The sequence below is a fragment of the Nicotiana tabacum genome, chromosome 9 (genome assembly GCF_000715075.1).
Source record: "Nicotiana tabacum cultivar K326 chromosome 9, ASM71507v2, whole genome shotgun sequence".
Taxonomy (NCBI): Eukaryota; Viridiplantae; Streptophyta; class Magnoliopsida; order Solanales; family Solanaceae; genus Nicotiana; species Nicotiana tabacum.
The window spans coordinates 1,153,369-1,179,814 of record NC_134088.1 but is presented as its reverse complement, the minus strand read 5'-3'; the positions used below and the strand labels follow the sequence as shown (position 1 = coordinate 1,179,814).

The 26,446-nt window shown below is 35.8% G+C and overlaps 4 protein-coding genes across 4 annotated transcripts; 2 read left to right on the top strand and 2 right to left on the bottom strand.

The window, feature by feature from the left end:
• Positions 1-9,932: 9,932 nt before the first annotated feature.
• LOC107798976 (protein DETOXIFICATION 16-like) lies at positions 9,933-13,993 on the top strand. Its single transcript, XM_075222308.1, has 5 exons — positions 9,933-9,946; positions 10,344-10,689; positions 10,787-10,894; positions 11,018-11,460; positions 11,992-13,993. The coding sequence occupies exons 1-5, from the start codon at positions 9,933-9,935 to the stop codon at positions 12,635-12,637; spliced, it is 1,557 nt and encodes a 518-aa protein (XP_075078409.1). The 3' UTR covers positions 12,638-13,993.
• Positions 12,649-13,492, top strand: LOC142164322 (protein DETOXIFICATION 17-like). Its single transcript, XM_075222307.1, has 4 exons — positions 12,649-12,727; positions 12,769-12,887; positions 12,990-13,076; positions 13,448-13,492. The coding sequence occupies exons 1-4, from the start codon at positions 12,649-12,651 to the stop codon at positions 13,490-13,492; spliced, it is 330 nt and encodes a 109-aa protein (XP_075078408.1).
• A 116-nt stretch (positions 13,994-14,109) lies between the features above and the next one.
• Positions 14,110-17,374, bottom strand: LOC107798978 (protein DETOXIFICATION 16-like). The gene is made up of 8 exons (XM_075221347.1): positions 16,972-17,374; positions 15,822-16,366; positions 15,653-15,733; positions 15,498-15,560; positions 15,167-15,405; positions 14,794-14,912; positions 14,608-14,694; positions 14,110-14,295 (listed from the first exon to the last, which is right to left on the bottom strand). Exons 1-8 carry the CDS (start codon positions 17,239-17,241, stop codon positions 14,254-14,256), a joined length of 1,446 nt encoding a protein of 481 aa, XP_075077448.1. The 5' UTR covers positions 17,242-17,374; the 3' UTR covers positions 14,110-14,253.
• Positions 17,375-18,494: 1,120 nt separating this feature from the next.
• LOC107827025 (protein DETOXIFICATION 16-like) lies at positions 18,495-23,357 on the bottom strand. Its single transcript, XM_075221346.1, has 8 exons — positions 22,521-23,357; positions 20,805-21,349; positions 20,632-20,718; positions 20,491-20,547; positions 20,155-20,393; positions 19,429-19,547; positions 19,265-19,351; positions 18,495-19,108 (listed from the first exon to the last, which is right to left on the bottom strand). Exons 1-8 carry the CDS (start codon positions 22,767-22,769, stop codon positions 19,037-19,039), a joined length of 1,455 nt encoding a protein of 484 aa, XP_075077447.1. The 5' UTR covers positions 22,770-23,357; the 3' UTR covers positions 18,495-19,036.
• Between the last annotated feature and the right edge of the window lie 3,089 nt (positions 23,358-26,446).

The window sequence follows — 26,446 nt, the reverse complement described above, 5'->3', positions numbered from 1 at the left end:
TCAAATTCTCAATTCTATCCGAGAGGGTTTCTAACTTTTCCCGCTAAATTCACGGATTAAATGCCAAAACTTGTAATAGATTCGAGTAATCTAACCAAAATTGAGTTAAGAATACTTAACCCGTTGTTCTCTCCGAAAATCTCCCGAAAAATCGCCTTATCCGAGCTCCAAATCGTTAAAAATGGAAAATCTCCCGAACTTAAAATTCTGTCCGGTACTGTTCACGGGGTTACTGTTCACGACACTATTCACGGATCACTATTCACTATTCACGGATCACTGTTCACTGTTCACCCGCGCGGTTACTTTTCACCCGCGGGTACTGTTCACTGCTGCAGAAAATACAACAGTTTTTAAGAAATTTGCAGCACAACCATTTTTCACTAAAATGGCTCTAACTCCATCATACGAACTCGGAATTAGACGATTCTTGTTCCTATGAGTCACAAATAATAATACGAACACAACACTTCAATCGAAACTCAATTCGGAGCTCGTTTGCCTAGTTCAATACCCATTTCGCTCGTTAACCAATTAACTCACATTTCACGTCAAAAACCCAATCGCGACTTGATGAAATTAAACCAAATTTTCCAGATCAGTCCTATAATTCATGATTTAAATTTTGGAAGTCTCAAAATCAAATTTGGATCTCTAGAACTAAAAATGAACCTTTAGATCATTACATTTATACTCAAAACAGCAAAAATCTTCAAAAAATGACCCGTTGGGCATCCGAAACACACCCGAGGCCCCCGGGACCCCGACCAATAATACCAACCAGTCCTAAAATACATTACGGACTTGATCGAGGCCTCAAATCACATCAAATAACACTAAAATCATGAATCAACCTCCAATCCAAGTTTTATGAACTTTAGAATTTCCAACTTCTATTTCCGATGCTGAAACCTATCAAATCACGTCCGATTGACTTCAAATTTTGCACACAAGTCCAAAATGATATAACGAAGCTACAGAAATTCTCGGAATTCCATTCCGACCGTCGGATCAAAATTTCACCTATCAACCGGAAATTGCCAAAATACTAACTTCGCCAAAATGAGCTAATTTCTTCACCGGACCTCCAAAATTAATTCCGATTGCGCTCCTAAGCCTTAAATCATCCCCCGAAACTAACCGAATCATCGAAATTCAATTCCGAACCCTCTAACTCACAAGTCAACGTCCGGTTGACTTTTCCAAACTAATTCTTCCTTAAAGAGACTAATTGTCCCAATTCATACCAAACTCGATCTGAATTGACTCAAATTCACCAAGTACACATATTGAAACATGAATAAGCATTTAACGGGGAATACGGGACGAAAATACAGGAAACGACGATTCGGGTCGTTACAAATCCCATGCTTCATTCCAAAGCCCCAATGCCTAATTCCATACCCATAGAAAGAAGAAAATACAAAAATTTAAAAGTAAATTACTCTTTTTTTATTTAATTAAAGGACCTGATTTATGTTGTTATGATGTCATGGCTCACCATGCTAACAATTTTCACTTTTATGATGAATTTACTGACTCAATTAATTTGCATTTGCGCCTAGTAGAGTTCGTTAAAGGGGGCACATGCTCCTTGTCAGAAGCACTTTCTTCATTTTCTGGACTCAAACTCGAGACACCATTTTCTTATTTTTTCCCTTCATCCTCTTCTCCCTCCGATTTCTTTGTACTACTCTCACTGCTCGTAGTACAACCGCTACTGCAGCTACCAAAAGATGAAACCCTACTAGATATAGGTGTAGCAATAAAAGTTGGCTTCATTTGTCCAGCCATAATAACCAAAAACTTCTCTTCAAAAACTGGTAGTGCAACCTTCACATCAGATCCATTATCATTATTATTCCCTTCTCCAGCTTCAATATCATCTCCATTTTCACCTTCATTATTCTCAAGGTACCTCGAAATTTTCCTATACGCACCTGCTGAAACAAATAACACAAAAACAATAAACCCTAAAATAGCTGCTAATTCATAGAATAAGTACGGCAATGGTGACAGGGGCGGATTTAGGGGGGCGCAAGGGGTTCACCCGAACCCTTTTCGCCGAAAAATTACACTGTATATATAAGGCAAAATCTGATTTTTACCTCTATATATTAAGTTTTGAACCTCCTTAACACAATCCAAAAGTGTAGTTTAGTGATCAAGGGGGTTCAAAATCTACATAAGGTCATGAATTCAATTCCCACTAGCTACAATTTTTTTTTTTGAACTCCCTTCGTGGAGATTCTGCCTCCGCCACTGAATGATGAGTGCCTCGGCGACCGTGGCAGCACCATCGGAGAAGTAGCTGAAGAAGATGGCTCTAAATTCGTCATCTGATAAAGAATCTTCTTGTTCCAAGTCGAATATTTATTAACACTAAAATTTGGACGTAAACCTAGGTCAGTTCACTGATAATTTTTTTTTTTTTTTGGGAACTTCTTTGTGTGTGAAAGTTAAATAATTTAGAAATGTTTGGATTTTTTTTTTTAATAATGGTGGTGATGGAGGAGGAACCTAAATCCTAATAAAGAACCAACTATTACGTCCCATAATAATAAGGTTAAAGATAAATTAGCTTGCTAAAATATCATTTAGTCAGAAAAATATGAAAAATGACACAGTATAGCCGTTGTAAAAATAATAGACGAAAATATATATAAAATTTATGTATTTTGTATATATATATACAGTCTGTATGTTATATACAAAAAGTATACAATTTTTATACATTTTTTTCGGCTACCAGATGTAAATAGTTTCTGGCGCGGGCTAAAAGTTATAATACCCCGAAAAAATATAGTCAGACCTCTCTATAACAACATCTCTATCAACCATTCATTATAGAAGTCATTTTTTTTTTCGGAATCGATTTTTATGTTATGTTATAATATATGTTATCTATAACAACACTTCACTGTAGCAGTCAAAAAATATCGGAACAAACGTGGTTGCTAGAGAGAGGTTTGACTGTATATTCAATCCATATATTAGATGTCTTTTAAAGTTGACTGACCCATAATCAAGAGTTGTTATGTGAAAGGTTGTGATTCCTAATTATTTTGCCATCATCTTTTATGCCTCTTCTTACGAAAGAACAAAATAAAATTTAGTAGAAAAAGATTTTTTGTTTTAACATATATACTGAGAAGGGTGGAATTTTTTTGAGGTCTGTTTGGCCTAAATAATTTTTTTAAAGTAAATACTCAATTTTATAAAAAGAAGTAGTTTGTTAGTGACCAAAAGAAACATATTTAAAGTATTTTCTCATTAGTGACGAAGTCAGGAATTTTCTCAACAATATTTAAAATTAAAAGAAGTAAAAAAAATTCTCGATAAACAGTATTTATGGAATGACCGATTTAGTGTGGTTGTGTCGTCACCTTATTTTTTTCCTCTCGTCTTGCCCTTTCATATTATTAAATAATCCTATTTTATCCTTTATCCTACCTCTTTATATAATAATTCTACCTTGTACCGTATTCTTTTCTTTATAATATTAAAAGTTTATTCTTCATATTATTGGTGCATAACATCATGAAACAACGAAAACAATACAATCTATCCATACTACTATGTTATTATTTGCTTCTTGTAAGTGATAATCAGGGGCGGATCTACCATGTAAAACATGGTTCACGTGAACCCGTGGTCCTCGGGTTAAAGTATAGATATGATGTACATAATTTGGCAAAAATAGATATATATATTTGATGGAACCTATGGTCAAAAGAGGCCAAATGGTGCACTGGTTTTGGTCTCTTATTTCCAATAGCCTAAGGTTAGGGGATCAAATCCCCTACCAACCTTTTTGTTCTCCTGAATAATACCATCATGTACAATTTAATCATATTTATATCTTATTTAATTATTTGTAAGGCATTACTCTCATCATCAATAGCATTTCTTTTCCCATCTTATCTTCTATGAAAAGATTTTTCCCATTAATGTGTCTTTTTTATAATATATTTAAATGTTAAATTTAAATTTTGTACATCTCTTCTGGAAATTGAAAGAGTATTAAATTTAACCCTTTTTGACATGTTCTTTGTATCAATGTTTGTACGTACAAGCTCACCATACTTTACTTAGAGAATTGCTATGAAGCTCATCAATGTTTGTATAAATTTTTCTTTCTTTTATCTTGCTATGAAACTTGAAAATCATGATGACTGAATGTTTTGTCCCTGAGATATTTATTTAAAGTTCTTGATTTTATTTCTTCGTTTTCCTTGCTTATTTTTTTCTTTGTGGGAAAAAATGTGGGCCTTTTACGTGATTTTGGGGGCATTTCTATACCCGCTTTTGTATTGTATTTTAACTTGTGCCCGCTTTGCAAAAAAAAAATTTGCAATCGTACCCGCTTTTTTCGCATAACTTCAGCACACGGGGCTGAAGTAGCAAAGGCACTCACGCAAAACTTCAACATTCTAGTAGCCGGGCCTGAAGTTCAGCTCTAGAGCTGAAGTTTTTGTTTTGTAACTGGCGAACTTCAGCTCTAGAGCTGAAGTTTCTGTGTTGTGACTGGGAAACTTCAGCTCTAGAGCTGAAGCTTGGGTAAAATTAACTCTTATATGAAGCCGTTGGATTTGCTCCTCTCCATTGATCCAATTGATGAAGCCTTCAACAGCTATTCAATCATTTCTTTCAATTGCTGTATTGACAATGCAATTAACTATTTGTAAATCAAGTGCATTATTTCTCTGTTTCGTTGTTTTCACGTCAACGACTAAACAATATTAACCAGAAAATAAGCGCTATGTTTTACACAGAAATTGTATAATGATCGTGCTGGCTACCCAATCCTTTTCCACAATATTCTGTACTTTGATTTTGTTTAGATAACTTTACTGAAGTTTTATAGAGTAATATGGTATCTGATTAGAGAGAACTCCTTGTTGGCATCTAGCTGTGATGAGATGGAGTTCCTTTCTTTCAATTTGCTTGTTTGCATATTTTAGCTATTTATTTCAGAAGAAGAAGAAAACGGAGGAGGAGAAGAAGGAGGAGAAAGGGGGCTGAAGTTATTTAAGAATTGGGTACAAGTTAAAAAAAATTTAAAAAATGGGTATAGGTTAAATAAAATGAGCAGATAATTTTTGAGAATTATGTAATTTTACTTATATAATTTAACGATTTTGAGGTATTATTTTTAGAGTTAAATATTTAGATTAGTTAGGAAAGGTGACCAGAAAGTTAGAGCAGAAGAAACGGAAGTGCGGAAAGAAGAAAAAAAAAAGGTAAAATAAAGGGAAAAGGAAAGAAAAAATAAAGATAAAAAAATTCCAAAAGATGTAGTTTAAAGCAAACATTTTCTTCAAATTACGTTCTTACTTTACCTTATTTTAAGAAAAATAAAAAATATTAGTGTACCTATATATATTGATTACACAAAAGTAGAAAGTTAGAGTTATATTTACAACTAAAGTTTTACAATATGGATTAGGAATTTCAATCCAAAAATATATAAACTTTAATTTTAACATATTTAATAATTGGGTATTATGAAAAACTATTTGTAAATTCAATAATATTTTTTACTAAATCACGAAATGCGGATAAATTTACTAGCATATATATAAAGAAGGGAATTCAAAAGGTGACTTGGCACTAGATCAAATATTTTTCTCAATTTTTTGCCATTTTCTTTTGTTTCTGATTAAATAAATTAGCACGATTGCAATTTTAAAGGATGCATAATGGTTGCAACAATTAATAAACGTAACTGCTGTTGTATGATTTAAAGGATTTATAAAGATTGCAACAATTAATAAAAGTAACTCCTACTAGGGGTGTTAATGGATATTCGAAAATCGACTAAATCGATCGAACCGTACCGCACCGAACCGATTTTTAGGTTTCTTTTTAAGAAATCGTAGGTTTTTATATAAATATATAATCGCACCGATAATTAGGGTATGTTTTTTATTTTATAAGAATAAACCGAAAAAATACCGAACCGCGCCGAATAAATTTTATATGTAGAAAATATATTTATTTAGTAAGTTTAAAATAATAATGCATTAAATTTTCTTTGAGCCTTGGAATTATGAAAACTATTACAAGCCAACAAGTAATTAAACTCAAAATACTAATTCCTAAAACCTATTATGCTACTTCTACTTAAACTAAGTTATTTCAAGTATCTTTATTAGCAAGACACAAAGTATTCTAGCGATTATGAGTAGCAAACTACAATGTATTGAATATATTTCCTTTCATATAATTTAGATTTATCTTTTTGAATATTTAATCTTCTATAGAATTTATTCTTGAGTCGTCCCAGCTTGGTATATCTTTCAACTCGTATGATTAATATTTTATTTGCCTTTGTTTGATTTCTTTTACGCTGTTGTAGAATAGTTGATGGATCTATACTCTAGCCATCTTTTTTTTTAAAATCATCACCCTTTAAACAGTAAAAATGTCTAGAGAGTTTTGCTAAGTCCTATAAAAGAACATATATTATTGCAATTCTACTTCTACTGGTGAATTTACATGATATTAAAAAAATACTGAAAATTAACCGAACAGTACCGATACCGAAGAGAAACCGACATGATTGGAACGGTTTCGAAAAGTCTAATTTTAATTATACATAATAGAATAATCGAAAAATTAGTATGATACAAATTTTATAAAATAACCAGCCGAACCGAACCATTTACACCCGTAACTCCTACTTTCAAAGGACACACAACAGTGAGTAAAATCCAACTCATAAAGCTTTATACTGTGTACTCTCAAACAAAATTTAAAGTTTATTTGTTATATTCACCAATGTCATCTTCTTTTTAATTACTCACAATTTTATCACGTTTTCCACTTTCATTTTAAACCAATCCACATAGCTTGGACATGAGGCAATTCGTCAAAGCCAATACAGGTGAGGCTTTAATTTTCATTGCAGAAACCTATTATATTTTAAAAGTTATGGATTCAGACCCATTATGTGTTATAATTTCAATAATTTGTTACACCAAATTTGTATTATGCGTTAAAAATATTAGGTTCAAATGAATCCGGTACTATAACACTACGTACGCCTCTGATGAGTGAGTCAACAATGCAGGATTTTTTAATGTTTTCATGCTAGATTAAATATGTTGAGACTCGACAATATCAGTAGGTCAACTTTTTTGGACTATTTTCTGCAATTTATATTTGAGTTTGTATTTTCATATTTGACCATTTTTTCTGGAAAATAAATGGTTAGGAAAGTAAGGGAGAAAATAAGAAGAAAAGATTAAAAGGTAAAAGATAAGAAATAGGTATAGCATCACGTATATACGTTTACGTTATTAAGAAAAAGAATTAGCTATCTGACAATAAAACCCCAATAAAAAAAAAACTGAAAAATATAAAATCATATGTTAATATAAAATTGATTAAAACTTGAAATCTAATACATTTAGATTTTATGACTAATATAATTTTAATATACAAGTATTAAAAAAATTATTTAAATCTTTTATTAATCGCGCGATGTGCGAGTAAATTCACTAATCTTGAATATAATTGCAAAACTGTTGTTTTCATATCGGATAAATCATAACTTTCCAACGAAAATGGAACTTTTCATAATAATAAACTAAATTTTGTTATTATTGCTTGTTACTTATACTGCTTTCTTTTTTATCGTTTTTTGAGCCAAGGGTCTGCCGGGAACAACCTCTTTACTTTCTAGGTAGGGATAAGATTTACGTATATACTATCTTCCTCAGACCCCACTTATACTAAAATTGAGTTTATTATTATTGTTGTCGATGTAGTGTTTCATCTACAAAGTTATTGGTGAAAGAGCACGGGCTAGCCAGTTTTCGGACTGGTCATTCAAAAATAGCGTTTGCAAAGTCATTGAAAAATAGCCACTATTTTGCCGCAACACGGAAAGTTCCAGCATAATATACTGGAGATCAGTGCACCTGTGTATGAACTTCCAGCATATTATGCTGGAACTCCAACATGCGGAAAGTTCTAGCATAGTATACTGGAGATTGGAGCACCTTTGTATGAACTTCTAATATATTATGTTGGACCGGTATATTATATTGGAACTCCAGTATATTATGGTGGAAGTTCAGTATATTATGCTGGAGTATTTTTCGGATTTTGAGCAGTATTTTCATTCAGATTTATCTTTACATTAAAAGTGACCAAATTTTGATTACTTTTGAAACTGTGGCTATTTTTGAATGACCACTTATAAATCTGATTATTTTTTAATTTCTCCCGAGTAATTGTATTCTTGGGCATTATTATCTTTTTATGACTGTCAAGATAACTTTAAATATGAAATGACAGAAAAATAGTGAGGATATATTAATTATTATGGCAGTGGGAATTAAATTAGCTAGCATATGGCTTTGACATTTAATTAGACCATTCGAACTATTTGAGTTTTGCCAGTTTATATTATTCACCCGTTTTTTTTGTGACAAAATTAAAATATATTCATATTATGAGTTAGATTGTTCATTTTTATTCCTTTAATGTTTATTTTACAACTCAAGAAATTTTTTAAAGGATTTTTATGTGAATTTTTAAAATTCGTTAATATGAAATAAATACACAACACAAAAGGCAGAACACTTTTTATAGGATGAAAAATTACCCGAGTTACAAAAGTTAATTAGTCTAATAGTTTACATGCATAAGTGTGAATGGACATATCCACCAATGCAATTTATAACATTTACCTAACAATTAGGTAAAAGAGCCAATGATTAGAAAATTTACTGTACATAATAATTAGGTAGAAGACCCAATTATTATTATATTACCTATTAAGGGTAGATAAATTGACATACTAAGATATAACTTAGTTAAAAAAAATTATAACCATTTTGTGGGCGTTTGGACATGAGAATTGTAAAATTCTGAAAAAAGTGAAAAAGAAATTTTAAGTGATAATTGTATTTGAAAACTAAAGTTTCTTTTGGATATTGGAACTGTTTTTGAAATTTTGTGAGTGCGTTGAAGTGAAAATTTTAAAAAACAGCTTTTTGGAGTTTTTCAAATTTTCGAAAATTCCAAAATTCAACTTCAAATGAAATTTGAAAATTTCATAGCCGAACACTGATTCCGAAAAAAGTGAAAAAATTCTTATGATCAAACGGGCATTTTATGTGTAGAAAGCCCATCAATTTATATGATTGATTGGCCCATAATTAAGACTTGTTTAACCTAATATTATATAGGGAAATTATCAGCTATGTCCATTTATAAGTAGCTCATTACAAAAATTGGCCAATTGATAAAATATTACTAATATTAGCCAAATTAGCCAATTAGCTATTTGTAGCAAAAAAATATCAAAATTTTGCTTTGTTTTGAGTGGGTGTTATTAGAATAGATTGGGCACAACTTAAGAAGCTTGGATCTCAGTTTAGGATGATTTGGTGAAGTTTTGAGGTGGTTTGAATTGAAAATTCGAAGTAAAAACTGAACATGAAAAAAATTATATGTGTATCACATATGTATTATATTTGTATCAATTGTGTATCACATGTATATCCATGTATACCTGTGTGTGAGATATATGCGTGATACATGTTTGATACATGTGTCGCAGAAGACTTTTTTGAACTCGATTTAATTACGAATTTTGATACAAAACCAGTCCAAATCACCTCCAATCTTCCTCAAATTTTGTATATTGACTTATCTATATATTTTCAATGAATTTCAACTATACCCATTGAAAAAGTTCCTTTTTGTTTAGATTTTTGGAATATTGTATATATTTTTGTATTTGATCACCTTATTTGCCACCTCATCCGTGAAATTTTCTTTCCGTCTTGTATCTAGTGTTGCTAATCACGCTTAAAAATATGGAAGGTTATTTTTGCATGTGATTCTTTGAGAGAAAGAATCCTATTATTTGGTTTTTCAATTTTCGTTGGCTAGTTTTAGTAAGTCTATGACTAATGGCTAGATGTTGGTAAGTTGAGATTTATTTGGGACATTTGTGTAAGTTTCCTTATTATATAAGGGTTATCATTCCTAATTATTTTGACATTATCTTTTCTTCCTCTTCTTACATAAGGACAAAATAAATCCAATTAGCACACTATAAATACCCTTTGTAGTATCAGCACTTGAATATCATATTAATAATCGAATATTCTTTAAGCTAACTAAACCTCTTAACACTTTTATGTAGATGCGGACTCAGGATTTGAAGGTCGTGGTGCACTTTTGGATTCAACCAAAATTTGCTTTGTATATAGAGTGTCTACAACTAAAATATCACTATTTCCGAAAGAAATATATACATGTATACATAGAATTTTTGCTGAACTTTACGGGTGCTGATGACCGCTCTTTATATAGCATAGGTTCGCCTCTGCAGTTTTATCATCTCTTCTGACTCTGAACATCAAATTAAGCCATTTTGTGTTTTGTGAGACAAAGTTCGTAGGCAAAACGGATATTCAAGAAAGGAAACAAGATCTTGAGGAGTGTCCACAGGTTCCCAACTCAAGAAATGAGAGAAAATCTGATGAGTTTTTCGAAGAAGTGAAGAAGTTATTGGCATTGGCAGGGCCATTAATGTTAGTAAATCTTCTGTTATATTTCTTACAAGTAATCTCTCTTATGTTTGTCGGTCATCTCGGAGAGCTAGCTCTTTCTGGTGCTTCTTTGGCTACTTCTTTTGCCTTTGTGACTGGCTACAGCTTGTTGGTTAGTCTTTCTTTTACTTCATCTATCCCATTTTACGATTCTTTAGCTATGCGATAGTCGTCTTGATTCTATTTTCGCTTCTATTTTGCTTGATCAGGTGGGAATGGGAAGTGCACTGGAGACACTTTGTGGTCAATCATATGGAGCTTTGCACCATTACATGCTTGGCATTCATATGCAAAGGGCAATGTTTGTTAGTCTTTTAGTCAGTATACCTACAACAACAACAACAACGACCCAGTATAATCCCACAAGTGGGGTCTGGGGAGGGTAATATGTACGCAGACTTTACCCCTACCCCGAAGGGTAGAGAGACTGTTTCCAGGAGACCTTAGTCAGTATACCTATTGTTTGTATTTGGGCTAATGCAGGACATATTCTTGTAATCTTGAAACAAGATCCTGAAATAGCAGCCGAAGCAGGACTTTATGCACGCTTCATGATACCGAGCATCTTTGCCTACGGATTGTTAGAATGCCAGATTAGGTTTCTACAAGCTCAAAACAATGTCCGGCCCATGATGTTAAGCACAGGAATCACTCTGTTGTTGCATGTTTTTAGTTGTTGGATTTTCGTGCTCAAAACCGGACTTGGTAGTAAAGGTGCTGCTCTAGCTAATGCTACATCTTACTGGATTAATGTGTTCTTGTTAGCTGCGTATGTTAGGATATCGCCTTCGTGCAAAAGTACTTGGACTGGATTCTCAACTAAAGCATTTACTGATATCCCAAGATATCTTAGATTAGCCATTCCTTCAGCTCTTATGATATGGTAATTCTCAGTTGCTTTCAATAAATAAGTAATGAATATATTCATAATTCGTCATGGTGCTTTATTATTACAAGTTGTGTTTGTTGTTGTTGTTATGTCATTCACGCCCGTCACCATCAGGGGGGAAGCCACATGTCCGAGAGGGTGGTCAACCGACCACCCTTCGTCGGAAAATTACACTGGTATATAGGTAAAACATTAGATTTTATAGGTATAACATATATTGAACACTCTTTGTCGGGGAATTTTTTCACTTCTTTCAAATTTGAACACCCTAAAGAAACCATAATGCATTGTTGTCACCTTTGTTTACTACTTGGCTTCTTTATCTTATCTCTACTGTTCCTTGAGCCGAGGGTCTATCGGAAACAACCTCTCTGTCTTTATAAGGTAGGGGTAAGGTGTGCGTACACACTACCCTCCCTAGACCCCATTTATGGGATTAAACTGGGTTTTTTGTTGTTGTTGAATATATTCATAATTCCAGTTTATGACATATAAATCTGACTCTTTCCATCTTTTGAAACTCAGCTTGGAGATATGGTCATTTGAACTGATGGTGACTTTGTGTGGTCTTCTTCCTAATCCAAAACTAGAAACTTCAGTTCTTTCAAATCAGGTTAGTTTTGTCACAAATTACCATCACATGCAACATCATGTTTTGTATCATATTTCGACAAGCCTAACGTTACTATTGTACTTAATTTCCAGCCTTAATACATCTGCGATGTTACATATGTTGGCTGAAGGACTAGGTGGGGCTACAAGCGTAAGAGTTTCTAATGAACTGGGAGCTGGACAACCAAAAGCAGCTCGTCTTGCAGCACGTACTGCAACGATCTTAGCTACCATAGAAGGGATTCTACTAGCTATAATCATGGTTTCGATTCGTAATGTCTGGGGCCATTGCTACAGCAATGAAGAAGATGTAGTGATATATGTAGGGAAAATGTTAATTCTTCATAGGTGGGTCCCACTTCCTCAACAACAACAACGGCCCAGTATAATCCCACAAGTGGGGTTTGGGGAGGGTAATATGTACGCAGACCTTACCCCTACCCGAGGGGCAGAGAGGCTGGGTCCCACTTCCTCGATGCACATAAATCCGTATTTTCAGGTTTGTCCAAAACCGCTTCCAAGGATCTATATTTCCAATAATGCAACTCTTATACCCTAATTTCATTAACTATGAAACAAGGCAGAGCTATAGCCAGCGAAGGGTGGTTAGCTGAACACCCATCCTGGAAAATTATAGCGTATAGGCCAAGTAAATCTTGAGCAGTCTACTAACTCCCGAACCTTGTTCAGGTATTGCTAGAGGGTGTGGGTGCCAAAAGAAAGGCGCATTTGTCAATTTGGGAGCTTATTATCTGTGGGGAATACCTGCTGGTGTTGTGTTAGCTTTTGTCTACCATCTTGGAGGAAAGGTATTATTCTATCACGCATTTTATTTTCATTGCATTTTATTCGTTGTTACTTAGAATTATGGCGAAACTGATGATATTCATACTTTTTCAATTGTATTAAAGGGACTTTGGTTGGGAATCATTCTGGCCCATTCTGCACAAGCACTGATTTATTTAGTTGTTATTCTGCTAACAGATTGGGACAAACAGGTAAAGCTTGGTTTTTGCTCATTCTGAGGCTTGTTTCAATCTCAATCACCAATTTATGCAGCTACTTTCATTGAGTTAGCTGTTCTACTTTTCTCATTTCTTTGTTTTTCTTTGAAATATTAAGATCAAGGAATTATTGTTAATAACGCATGTCTGCTATGAAGGGGAGCCTTGGCGTAACTGGTAAAGTTGCTGCCATGTAACCAGGAGGTCACGGGTTCTAGCCGTGGAAACAGCCTCTTGCAGAAATGTAGGGTAAGGCTACGTACGATAAACCTTTGTCGTTTGGCCCTTCCCGGACCCCGCGCATAACGAGAACTTAGTGCACTGGGCTGCCCTTTTTTAATGCATGTCTGCTATGTTTTTTGTAGGCAATGAAAGCAGCAGAAAGGGTGACTCAAGAATCTGCAGCATAGAATCTCATTTATCATTGTTTAGAATAATTGGATGTGATGTATTAGATTTAGTTCAATGGGTTTTGTGTTTGTTCTTTGCCAAAACAAAATTCCTTATGAGTTTGGATAAAATTGTAACTAAAACAACTTTGCCTCTGGTGGGATAGTTAAAATATCTACTTGATAATTGGTAAGTTTGAATGTCTATCCATGTATTTCTCCAAACTTCTGAGGTGAACATTGATGTTATTGAGCGAAACCGACATTCACTACAATAACAACACTTGCTACGCCTCAATCCCAAACAAGTTGAGGTCGGCAGGACAAAATACATTTCAACCCCTGCTTATTTTTCTTCCACTGGCATGTTTTTTTTTTTTTTTTTTTTTATAGTTTTCATGTTTCTTCAGAAATATGCATAGTAGCAACAATAATATTTACTCACTTCTTGGTCTATCACTTGAGTCGTGGGTCTATTGGAAACATCCTCTCTATCTTCACAAGGTAGGGTTAAGGTCTGCGCATATATTACTCTCCCCAGACCCCACTTGGGAGATTATACTGGGTTTTTCGTCGTTGTTGTTGTTTAGTTTATCACTTTCACTGTATGGAAATCAAAGAATAGAATGCTACAGGGCTCTAGTAAATCCTTTTTTTACTAGAAAACAAATGCGAAACTAGTTCAAAACAAATGCAAATCAATATTCACATTATTTGCTAACCCTGAACTTGTGAGCTTCTTGCCTTAGTTCTGGTTGTCATTCTTCTTTTACCATTTTCTTCTATGCTAGCTCTGGAGTCACCCTGTCAGCTGCTTTCTTTGCCTATAAAAGGACAGAGGAAAGTTGCAATATCTAAAATGAGTTCAAGTTTGGTGAAGTAAAGAATGTTTTCACAATCATATTATTTTTATGCTTATTCAAGTAAATCATAAACCTATTAAATTATATTAGTAGTATAGAAAATGTCTACATTGTTGGTCTATGTTGCGCAGACTCTCCAAAACAGTTGCCGCACTTGTGTCAGATACCCATCGATATATTTTCGGAAAGTCCGAGCAACATTGGTGTTGGTGGATTCTATCTGTAAACATTCTATATGGTGAAGCTTTAGAAGCAGGAGAAAAATATATTTACCTCTTTGTCCCAATTTGTTCTCAGAGTAACTACTAAATAAATCAGTGCTTGAGCCAAAAGGGATAGAGTGAGTCCCAACCAAAGTCCCTTTAAACACCATTAGAAAATATGAATATCATCAGTTTTGTTTAAAGATATATTTTTAAAAAAAAAACTGCAAATAAAATGAAATGCATAAATGAGTACCTTTCCTCCAACATGGTATACAAAAGCTAAAAAAATACCAGCAGGAATTCCCCATAGGTAATAAGCTCCCAAATTAACAATTGCACCTATCTTTTGCCAACCACACCCTCTAGCAATACCTGAAGTGAGATTTTAGCATATAAAACTTGCATTATTAGAAATATAAGGATAGCCCGGTGCACTAAGCTCCCGCTATGCGCGGGGTCCGGGGAAAGGCTGGACCACAAGGGCCGATCGTAACGCAGCCTTACCCTGCATTTCTGCAAGAGGCTATTTTCACGGCTCGAATTCGTGACCTCCTGGTCACATGGCAGCAAATATTATCAGAAATATAAGATTGTTGGAAAATGTCTAAAAGAGGATTTGAACAAACCTGAAAGTACAGATTGATTTGCATCTATGAAGTGTGATCCTGCTATAAACATTAACATTTCCGCTACATACGTTACTACTTCTTCCTCATTGCTATAACAATGCCCCCATAATTTACGAACCGAAATGATGAATATTGCTAATAAAATTCCTTCTGTACTAGCTAAAAATAGTGCAGTATACGCTGCTACACGAGCTGCTTTTGGTCGTCCAGCGCCTAATTCATTGGAAACTCTTATGCTGAGGAAGAAAACCGAAGTGTAAGAAACAGTAAGGTAGTGTCAACTGTAAAAGAAGATTTGAGAAGGAAAATGTGTAAGTAGGAAAATTACCTTGTGGCACCACTTAGTCCAAAAGGCAACATATATATCATACTAGATGTATTAAGGCTGTAAATTGCAAACAACAGTAACATTAGCCCGGGCGAAATATCATAGGAACATGATGCTGCATCTGATAGTAATGTGTTAAAGAACTAACCTGATTTGAAAGAACTGAAGTTTCTAGTTTTGGATTAGGAAGAAGACCAGATAACAGAACCATCATTTCAAATGACCAACTCTCTAAGCTGAATCCATTAAAAAAAAAAATCAAATTCATTCATTCAATGGAATTATATGTCTATGCATTCATTAGTAGAAGTGACTAAGGATTACCAAAGCATAATGGCTGAAGGAATTGCAAGTCTAAGATATCTCGGGATATCAGAAAATGCTTTGGTTGAAAATCCCATCCAAGTACTTTTGCAAGAAGGCGATATCATAATATATGCAGCTAGCAAGAACACGTTAATCCAGTACGATGCAGCATTAGCCAGAGCAGCGCCTTTATTGCCAAGGCCGGTTTTGAGCACGAGAATCCAACAAGTGAATAGATGCAGCAAAGTAGTGACTCCTGCAGTTAACATCATAGGGAGGACATTGTTTTGTGCTTGTAGAAACCTAATCTGACATTGTAGTAGTCCATAGGCAAAGAGGCTCGGTATCATGAAACGTGCATAATTTCCTGCTTCGGCTGCTATTTCCGGAGTTTGTCCCAAGATTACAAGAATATGTCTTGCATTTGCCCAAATATAGGCTAGAGGAACACTTACTAAAAGAAGAACAATCATTGCCCTTTGCATATGAATGCCAAGCATATGATATTGCTTTGCACCATATGCTTGCCCACAGATTGTATCCAATGCACTTCCCATTCCCATCTGATCAAGCAAAATAGAATCCAAAATGCAGATATCAAAAAGTAAATTCGTTTTAAAACAATGACAAACATTTAAAGAAATAAACTTGTATAAACTTGTATAAACTTGAATAGATACACAACAAGTATATGTTAAATAGTTAAATACCACATAGGGGTAAGGTCTGCGTACACACTACCTCTATCGGAAACAACCTCTCTATTCCTCCGGAGTAGGGGTAAGGTCTGCGTACACACTACCCTCCCCAGACCCACTTGTGGGATTCCACTGGGTTGTTGTTGTAGTTAAATATCACATAGCATATAAACTTAAGTTTCATGCTTGTTACTTTCGATACAAATGTTTTTAGCTAATTTGGACTATAGAACAGGTCATTAACTCCCTTTGGGACATTTACATATCAAAGCAGCAATATGAAAGGGCAGCCCGGTGCACTAAGCTCCCGCTATGCGCAGTGTTGGGAAAGGCCGGACCACAAGGGTCTATTGTACGCAGCCTTACCCTGCATTTCTGCAAGAAGCTGTTTTCACGGCTCGCAACAACTTTATGAGTTACGCCAATGCTCCCCTTCATAGCAACAATCTGAACTGAAAAAAAGGACTTACCAACAAGCTGAAACCAGTGACAGTGGCAAAAGAAGTAGCCATTGAAGCACCAGAAAGAGCTAATTCTCCAAGATGACCAACAAACATTACAGAAATAACCTGTAAACAATATAGCAAAAGATTTACTGACATTAAAGGCCCTGCTAATCCCAACAACTTCTTCACTTCTTCAAAAAATTCATCACATTTTCTCTTGCTCTTAGATTCCTCATTTCTTGACTTTGATATTAGTGGACACTCAAGGTCTATTTCCCTCTCTTGAATATCCATTTTCCCTCAACTTTGCTCACAAAGCACAAAAAATGGCTAAAACTGAAAGGTTGAAAAATCAAACATTTTCAAGATTGATTCCTTTTGGCAGAATGTTGGCATTTTTTGTTTTATATTAAGCAACTAGTAAAAAAGAAAAGAAATGAAACAGGATATATTTAAGTAAAGATCTTTTTGCACTTTTTGTCATCTCTATGCTAAAACTTTTGGAATCATAAGTAAAGACAAATTTATAAAAAAATCTTTCTTATGTTGGGGCAGACATAAGATAGAAATAGAATTATTTATAACCAAGCCCAACCAAAGCTGATAGTGATGTCCCAATGGATAAAATATAGATGATATTTGGCAAATGGCTTCTACATTGGAGAAAGTAAAAGGGTAGCCCGGTGCACTAAGCTTCCGCTATGCGCGGGGTCGGGGAAGGGCCGGACACAAGGGTCTATCGTAAATTGTAAATATATTCCTATATAGATGATATTTGGCAAATGGCAACACGTGAAGAAATGCTAGAAGGTACAAATGCATGCCATTCAAAACGAGAATCTTGACTGAAGGCAAAATTGGCCAAGCCATCAGCTACCGAATTAGCCTCCTTGTAGATGTGAACAATAGATACCACCTAGTTGACATTTGACTTATTTTAGTAATATATAAACTATTTTTGGTGGAAAAGAAAAATGATTGTTTTGACAATTTTTGTAGCTTGAGGCAGGGGGGATTTATAGCCAAATACATGGTCACATGAACCCATGGTCTTTCCATCAAACTAGGTATTTTATGTACATATTTTTTAGAATTGGTCTAGTATTATCTGCTGGCACCCATGCTCCAAACATGCTAAATGGTGCACTTGGTTGAATGTTTAGTTATTACCTAGAGGATCAGGGATTAAATCCCACTTAATACTTTCTTCTTTCTCCTTTTTTAGTGGTGCACCCATGTCATAAAAATCCTAAATCCGCCTCTGGCTTGAGGAGTTTAACGAGGCCAAGGGTAAAGATGCAGTAGAAGATATTTAAAGTTATTAGTAAATTTAGCATTAACATATACTACCCAGTTTTTGTTTGCTTCAGGGTCGAAGCCGTAATGTGCGCCCAATCCATACATCACTTAGGACACTATTACCACTAGACCGAAGCCCTAGGCATACCTTTGAAAGCTTATGTAAAGAAGATTAGAGTGGCAATAATAATGGAAAGCTAGAGTACATAAAGAAATGCTAATTTCCAAAATAGAATATGCTGCCCTGAGACTTCTAGTAAATGCATTAGGTAAATTCAACCAAGTAAGTTTATAGTAATTATAAGTTTTAATAACAATGTATCAATTTCTTTGGACAATCAGAATTGCCTTCCAGGATTTATACTAGCCTTAAAATGTCCAAAGGAGTACTTCTTGATCATTTCTACGAACGTAAAGCCCCAATTCGAACATTATCTTGTGGTTATAATAGTGCGAGGCAAGGAGCTTCAAGATTCTGATCCTAAGATATAGAGGCAAGTCTTGAAAAACTGTTGTATCAATTCATCAACCAGTCGTCGCGAGTGTGAGCTCTGAGCCCTGTAACCTAAGAGATCTCCAGATTTTGGAGATGTAAGATAGTCAATTAGCCAACAAGATGCCAAGAAGAATTACATGAACTTGTTAGTATCTTGTCATATTATGTCATTCTGCATTTTCTTCTCTGTTAGCTAGCTCTGAAGTCACCGTCTATCGGAAACAGCCGCTCTAACCCATCGGGTAGAGGTAAGGTCTGCATATACACTACCCTCCCCAGACCCCACTTGTGGGACTATACTGGGTCGTTGTTGTTGTTGTTGTTGTTAGCTAGCTCTGAAGTCACCCTATTAGCTGCCTTCTTTGCCTAAAAAATACAGAATTAGAGTTGCATTATTACTATATTTCATACAACTCAACCTTTCAAAGAACAAATCAAACACCAGCTTCACTAGCGATCTGTGTTGAGACATAATATAATTAAGTAATTCAACAATCCGGCTGAGTTACCAAAGAGTTTTACCTGTTTTTCCCAATTTGTGCGCAGAGTAACTATTAAAAGAAGTAGAGCTTGCGCAAAAAGAGCAAGAGTGATTCCCAACCAAAGTCCCTGCAAACCATATTATAAGTTTTTCGACTAGTTCCAACGTCAGAAATGCAAATAAAATGAGAAGCTTGAAAGAGTACCTTTCCACCAAAATGGTAGACAAAAGCTAATACAACACCAGCAGGTATTCCGAAAAGGTAATAAGCTCCCAAGTTGACAACTGCCCCTATCTTTTGCCAGCCACATCCTCTTGCAGTACCTGAATTTTGGTAGGGGATAAGGTCATTTATCTCTATTGACGAATTCAAACCATGGGCGGACAGGTATGGCATAACTCAGTGTTTAGGGGTCGAACCTTATATATGTGTATGTGTGTGCGTGTATGTGTGCGTGCACGGAACAAGTATAGAAATAGTTAGATATACATTTCAAAACACACTTTCTTGACTCAGAACCTACAACTTCTAAATTCTGGATCGGCCATAGATTAACTCTCCTTGAACATTAAAGAAACTGGTATCATAGACAAAGAAACGTAAATCATCCTAGCAGAGCAACTGAAACAAATTGAACTGCTGCATTAGATTTCCGATTTCAATTTGATCTAATCATCTGTTATACCCTCAAGCCTTGTTTTAACAAATCAAGAAAGGGGAATCTTTATAGCTCGGTTGGTTGGCTACTTCAGCTTTCACCTAGTTGGTGAGGGTTCAATTCCCAACCTTATAAATTGTTATCTTCTCCCCCATATCCCCCTCCCTTACCCCCCGATTTTTTATAATTATAAAAAAACACATCAAGAAACATAGTTCAGATTCTTGAAAACATAATAATGGGAAACTTGTGTATTAAAAGTTTGGACAAACCTGAAAGCACAGATTGAATACCATCTAAGAAGTGGGATCCTGCTAGAAAGACTAGCATTTCTGCTACATATCCCACCACTTCTTCCTCAGTGCTATAACAATATCCCCACAGTTTACGAACCAAAATCAGAACTATTGCTGCAACGACGCCTTCTGTAGCCACCAAGAATACCGCAGTGCAAGCTGCTAAACGAGCTGCTTGAGGTCGTCCTGCACCTAGTTCATTTGAAACTCTTATGCTGAGAAGAAATTAAGGCAATTAAGTATACAAACTAGTGAAGAAGCATATAAAGGAAAATGTAACCGAAGGGATCTAAAAGTGTTAGAAAAATTCACCTCGTAGCACCACTTAGTCCTAGAGGTATCATATACACCATCGCGCATGTATTAAGGCTGAAATATTTAAGAAGTAGCAAATTTTTTATGAAACAAGATGTTCAGCTTGATATTAGCATGTCTGAGCTTAGGTAGTCCAACCTGATAGAAAGAACTGACGTCTCCAGCTTCGGATTTGGAAGAAGTCCAGCCAACAGAACCATCATTTCAAACGACCAAATCTCTAAGCTGTGACAAAGACAAGCACATGGTTTGATTCATTTGATCATTTTGAAAGGACGAATATATGATTTACATACGATTAAGAACACTACCAGAACATAGCAGCTGAAGGAATCGCAAGTCTTAGATATTTCCAAGTATCTTGAAATGCTTCTTTTGAAAATCCAGACCAAGTGCTTTTACAAGAAGGCGATATTCTGACATATAAAGCTAGCAACAAGAAATTAATCCAGTAGGATATCGCATTAGCCAGAGCAGCACCTTTGTTGCCTAGGCCAGATTTAAAGACCAGAATCCAACAACTGAATAAATGCAGTAAAGTAGTGATTCCGGCACTGAACATCATGGGTAGCACATTGTTTTGTGCTTGTAGAAATCTAATATGACACTGGAGAAGCGCATAGGCAAAGATAGATGGAATCATATAGCGTGCGTAACTTCCTGCTTCAGCTGCTATTTCTGGATCTTGTCCCAATAATACAAGAATATACCCTGCATTAGCCCAAATACAGGCAAGCGGAACACTGGCTAGTAGAAGAACAAGCATTGCCCTTTGCATATGGATACCAAGCATATGATACTGCATTGCGCCATATGATTGCCCACATAAAGTGTCCAATGCACTTCCCATTCCCATCTGCTCAAGCAAGATAAAAATTGAAATGTAGCGATGATAAAGCACCGTTTAACTTGGTATCAAATAACTAAAGAGGTAAGTCTATGCACTACAATTAAAGCCATATTAATCAAAAGCTATCCTATATGTTCCCAAAGGGATAGTTAGGTGGTTGAAGCATATGAGTCACAACTTGAGATTTCAGGTCTGAATCCTAGCTGTGACGCTCATTGTTAGTCCATCTGATCCAACCTTGGTGGGCAGGATTACCTGACACAGGTGCTTGTGGACTATAACGGGCTGCTCGGTTGATTAGTCGAGGTACGTGCAAGTTGACCCCGTCATAATCGTTATTAAAAAGGGGCATCTAGTACAAGCCTCATCCAAAAATTTAGTGTATTTTTAAGGATCTAAATGAAGTGCTTTGTGACCTTGTTTTGACATGACGCGTTAAGGTGAATGAACAATCCATATAACATTTTGTCGAAACAACCATTTAATAACAGATCATCTAGAAAAATGATCTTCAACTAATGCAAAATGCGTTTCCTCGAGCACCAGGAGCACTTTCTAACTGGCTACCATGGGAAAACAACCATTTTGATCTTTTCTTGACCTTTGTTTTTCTTTTCACTAGTTCTTTACTTGTCTTATGGGAAGGGGAGCCTTGGAGCAACCAGTGGCGGAGGTAGGATTTCCGCTAAGGGGGTTCAAAAACGAAAAAAGTTTACAAAGATTGTAGCTAGTGAGAATTGAACCAATGACCTTACAAAGGTTTTGAACCCCCTTGACCACTAAGCTATGCTTTTAGGCTGTGTCAAGGGGATTCAAAACATAATATATAGAGGTAAAAATCAGATTTTGTCTTATATACAGAGTGTAAATTTTCGGCGAAGGGGATCCGCCCCTGGGAGCAACAGTAAAGTTGTCTCCGTGTCACCTGTAGGTCACAGGTTCAAGCCGTGGAATCAGCCACTGATGCTTGCATCAGGTTAGGTTGCATACATTACACCCCTTGGGGTGCAGCCCTTCCCCCGACCCCTGCATAAATGCGGAATGCTTCACGCATCCGACTGCCCTTTTTTTTTTAAAAAAAAAAAATCTTATGCTAAAGAATCATTACCAAAGAATGATAGTCTAAAGGTTTTTACACTATAAGGTCACCATAAAGGAAAAAAAGTAAAGGACTAACCAACAAGCTGAGACCAGTAACAGAGGCAAAGGAAGTAGCCATAGAAGCACCAGAAAGAGCTAACTCTCCAAGATGACCAACAAACATGATAGATATAACCTGTAAACAATATAATAGAAAATTCACAGACATAAGTGGCCCTGCTAATACCAACAGCTTCTTCACTTCTACCAAAATCTCATTTCTTCTGTTCTTAGATTCTGTAATCAATGGACTCTCAAGATCTAGTTCCCTCTCTTGTATATCCATTTTCCTCTCTCAAGTCTCAACTTGTCCCAAATCGGAGGGATTTGAGGTCCTTGGTCTTGGGTAATCCTCCCCTCGTAAACTAACTTTTGGGGTTATGTTAGGCCCAAGTTCATGTATCAGCTTGCCTGTGCACTGCGCAATCGGATACAGAGTTTGGCTGCCAGGTTCATCTCAACGTGGAAAATAAATTTATACGTAAAAATTCATTAAAATTACAACAAACGGTAAATCTAAACGCATTACTTTGAAAATACAACGGGTTCAATGCTAAAACCCTTAAAAGTTGAACCTATAGAATCTAAATCCTAAATCCGCTCCAAGAAATTAAGTATATAATATCAATGTCGGAAAATGAAGTTTGCAACAACCCAAGCTGCAGCCTTAAAAAGCTTATCCAGTCTTACTTTTTAGCTTACCAGTTTCGTTAGACCTGATCTTGAAAACATGTATAGAAGTTAAACTATCTTATAAAAGAGAATTTTCACACTTTCACATCACGTATAACCCATAATTAATAAGCTAAAAATAAGACAAGTAATCTAATGTAACAGATTAAAATACAGTGACAAGTAAGATCCTGATTAATAATGTGGTAGGATTTGCTTAAAAAACGACAATAAGACAGGAGACCAAGTCCCAACAACTTGCTGATTTTACCACTTTTCAAGATTGACTTCTATTATAATTTAATTTTCTTTTCGTCTTTTTGCTCAGAAATATCAAATTAAGTCATTACACTTCTACATTTGACACCACATAGGCAGTCAGGGGCAGAGCTAGAAGTTTATATATGGATTTGGCAAAATTCAGTAGAGATATATATATATATATATTCACTAAATATATTTTTAAAAATTGGTAAAATACATAGTTTACCCATCAAACTTGGAGCGAAATCTCTGTTACACACCTCTCGTTCACAGGAAAGCTTTTATACACTCAATCTTTCAAAAATATATCTAAGACACACTACTTTTGACCAGGTAGTACTCATATTTTTACACGCAAAAACACGCGTGAAACCCATAAAATATCTCATATTTTGTCTCCTCTCCCCGTGGTCTTCTTCCTCAGACCACCCTTTGTTGGAGCTGAACATTGTAATGAGCCTAGTTAACATGCCCATCTTACATTTAGTCTCAAGTGTAATTTAAGATACGCAGCCCAAATTGTATATATTAGTTAGTCTATGTGTATTATTAGACAGACAGATATTTTATATGGAAACATATTCAATAAACAGATTCTTCTAGATCTTCTCTCTCTACTCTTGTTGCCAAATTAGGGTTCTTGAATCTATGGCTTCCATCCGATAAATCTGAGCATTAACATGGTATCAGAGCCACTACAAGAATTCATCGGAGCTAATCTGTTGGTTTCACGGTAGCTGTGTGAAGATTTGGTTGTTCTCCGATGGATTAACCCATCGTCAGGGGTTTCGATTTGAATCACAAGTCTTCGATCAATTTCTTCTTTGCTGCTTACAGTATTCTGATTCTTCATATTTGCTTCAAGTATTTTTGAAGAATTCATCAGTGTTGTTCCCTTATTGTCGTTTTTTAAATCAATTCAATCGAGTGTGGGTAAATTTTTTCTTTGCTGAAACCTTGTCACTACCCCAGTTCGCCCTCCGTGAACTATCGTGACGACACCTAGTCTCTACGACTAGGTAAGCCTAAATTGCGGAAAATAAATCAATTTGCGGAAGTACAACAATTTAAAACAGAATTAGAGTAATAAGACAGTGTTTAAAAGTGTTGCTCGGCATACACAATATTTAAGTCTCAGAAACCAATACATATCTCCAAGACCCGGAAACCTATGAATCACTACACAGTACCCTAACTCCAAAATATCTAACAAGGAAAAGAAATACAGAAGGGCAAATGTTTAAAAGCTAGAATAGAAAGGGACTCCTCGGTCTGCAGATGCGACAAATATACCTCGAAGTCGCTGGAGCAGCCGCCTCGCCTCAAGGGTGATAGGACTGAGTCGCAGTACCTAGATCTACACATGAAAAACATGCGCATAAGGGGCATGAGTACACCATATCGGTACTCAGTAAGTTCCAAGCCTAACCTCGGTTGGATAGTGACGAGGAAGGTCAGGGCCCTACTGAGGTTAAATAAAATATAAAGATGACAGGATAAGATAAGTAGTGCAATTGAGAATGCAACAGTAAGAAATAACATAGAATAGAAAGAGCAACAACAACTAGAACAGAGGCAAAATAATCTCGGAAAGGAAATACAACTCAACACAGAGATAACAACCGGGGTACCTTCCAGGATACCATCCTGTAGTCCCAATTACATCTATTCAGTGGATCTCCTGGGATACCGTCCTTTAGTCCATCATATATATCCGAAGGATCTCCCGGGATCCCGTCCCATAGTCTAACTATCAGTGCGCGGGGATCTATCGGAATCCTAATCCGTAGTCCCAAATATAAATACTCAATACTGGGGAATCTACTGGGTTCAATCCCGTAGTTCCATATAACTGTGCAGGGGGATCTACTGGAATCCCACATCCGTAGTCCCAAATAAACAGACAAGGGGGATCTACCGGAATCCCACACTCGTAGTCCCAAATAAAAAGACAAGGAGGAGCTACCGGAATCCCACATCCGTAGTCCCAATGCAAATACGCAGCAGCAACAGGAAAATATTCAGAAATGGCTATTGTCATATTAAGGCAACAATTAATTCTAGCCTAGCATGCTGCACAAAATTCAGGTAAGGTAGTTTGAGAAAATAAAGCAATTAAATCACTTAGACATGCTTTTCTAAGCTAACAACATGCTTAATAGTGCGAGTAATAAAAACAGGAAAGGAAACATACTAGTAATTACTTAATAAAAATCGGATTTCCAATAATTAGCACAAGTACGCGCTCGTCACCTCACGTACAAGGCATTTCAATTACCAAATATACCAAATCCAAGAGGAAAGGTCCCCCCCACAAGGTTAGGCAAGCCACTTACCTCGAACTAGCTCAATAATCAACCCGAAACCACGCTCTTGCCACGAGTACTCGACTCCAAATGACCTAGATCTATTCAATTCATTTGCATAATGTAAATAACACTTCAAGTAACTGATTCTACAAAGAACTTCTAAGCTAATACGTGAAATTAGGGAAAATAACCAAAACGCCCCTCGGGCCCACGTCTTGAAATCGGGTAAAATTTATATTTTCAAAATCCTCACGCCCTCACGAGTCCATGCATACCAAAATTATCCAAATCTAAGGTCAAATTCCCAATCAAAAGTCGAATTTTTTGTCTAAGAACTTTCTTCCAACTTTTCCCTAATTTTCATCTCCAATTCGAAATTAAATGATAAAACTAACTATATATTGATGGAATATAACTAGAAAGGGTTAAAGAATTGTTACCCAATGATCTTCTCTTCAATTTCCTCTCAAAATCTCCCTCTCCCGAGCTCCAAATCGAATTTCCATCTTTTGAAACTAAACCCTCGAAATTTCATATTTCTGCCCAGCTGTTTCCGCATCTGCGGTCTTGGGACCGCTTTTGCAGTCTTGCATTTGTGGAACAATGGTCGCATCTGCGACTTTTCACTTAGGGCCCAGTTTTCGCATATGCGACTCCCCATCCGCAGATGCGGCACCGCTCATGCGGAAATTCCACCGCTTCTGCGGTTCCTGTTGAA

Coding starts and splice junctions, on each gene's coding strand:
- LOC107798978 (XM_075221347.1), bottom strand. CDS start 17,241: ATGGATATTCAAGAGAGGGAAATAGACCTTGAGTGTCCACTAATATCA. Junction 15,561..15,652: donor CTAGAAACTTCAGTTCTTTC/AAATCAGGTTAG, acceptor GTTGTTTGCAAT/TTACAGCCTTAATACATCTA. Junction 14,695..14,793: donor TATACCATGTTGGAGGAAAG/GTACTCATTTAT, acceptor TGGTGTTTAAAG/GGACTTTGGTTGGGACTCAC.
- LOC107798976 (XM_075222308.1), top strand. Junction 10,690..10,786: donor TGACTGGCTACAGCTTGTTG/GTTAGTCTTTCT, acceptor TTGCTTGATCAG/GTGGGAATGGGAAGTGCACT. Junction 10,895..11,017: donor CAATGTTTGTTAGTCTTTTA/GTCAGTATACCT, acceptor TGTTTCCAGGAG/ACCTTAGTCAGTATACCTAT.
- LOC142164322 (XM_075222307.1), top strand. CDS start 12,649: ATGAAACAAGGCAGAGCTATAGCCAGCGAAGGGTGGTTAGCTGAACAC. Junction 12,728..12,768: donor AATTATAGCGTATAGGCCAA/GTAAATCTTGAG, acceptor AACCTTGTTCAG/GTATTGCTAGAGGGTGTGGG. Junction 13,077..13,447: donor TAACAGATTGGGACAAACAG/GTAAAGCTTGGT, acceptor TGTTTTTTGTAG/GCAATGAAAGCAGCAGAAAG.
- LOC107827025 (XM_075221346.1), bottom strand. CDS start 22,769: ATGGATATACAAGAGAGGGAACTAGATCTTGAGAGTCCATTGATTACA. Junction 20,719..20,804: donor CCTTCAGCTGCTATGTTCTG/GTAGTGTTCTTA, acceptor TCTTTGTCACAG/CTTAGAGATTTGGTCGTTTG. Junction 19,548..20,154: donor TATTCAATCTGTGCTTTCAG/GTTTGTCCAAAC, acceptor ACCAAAATTCAG/GTACTGCAAGAGGATGTGGC.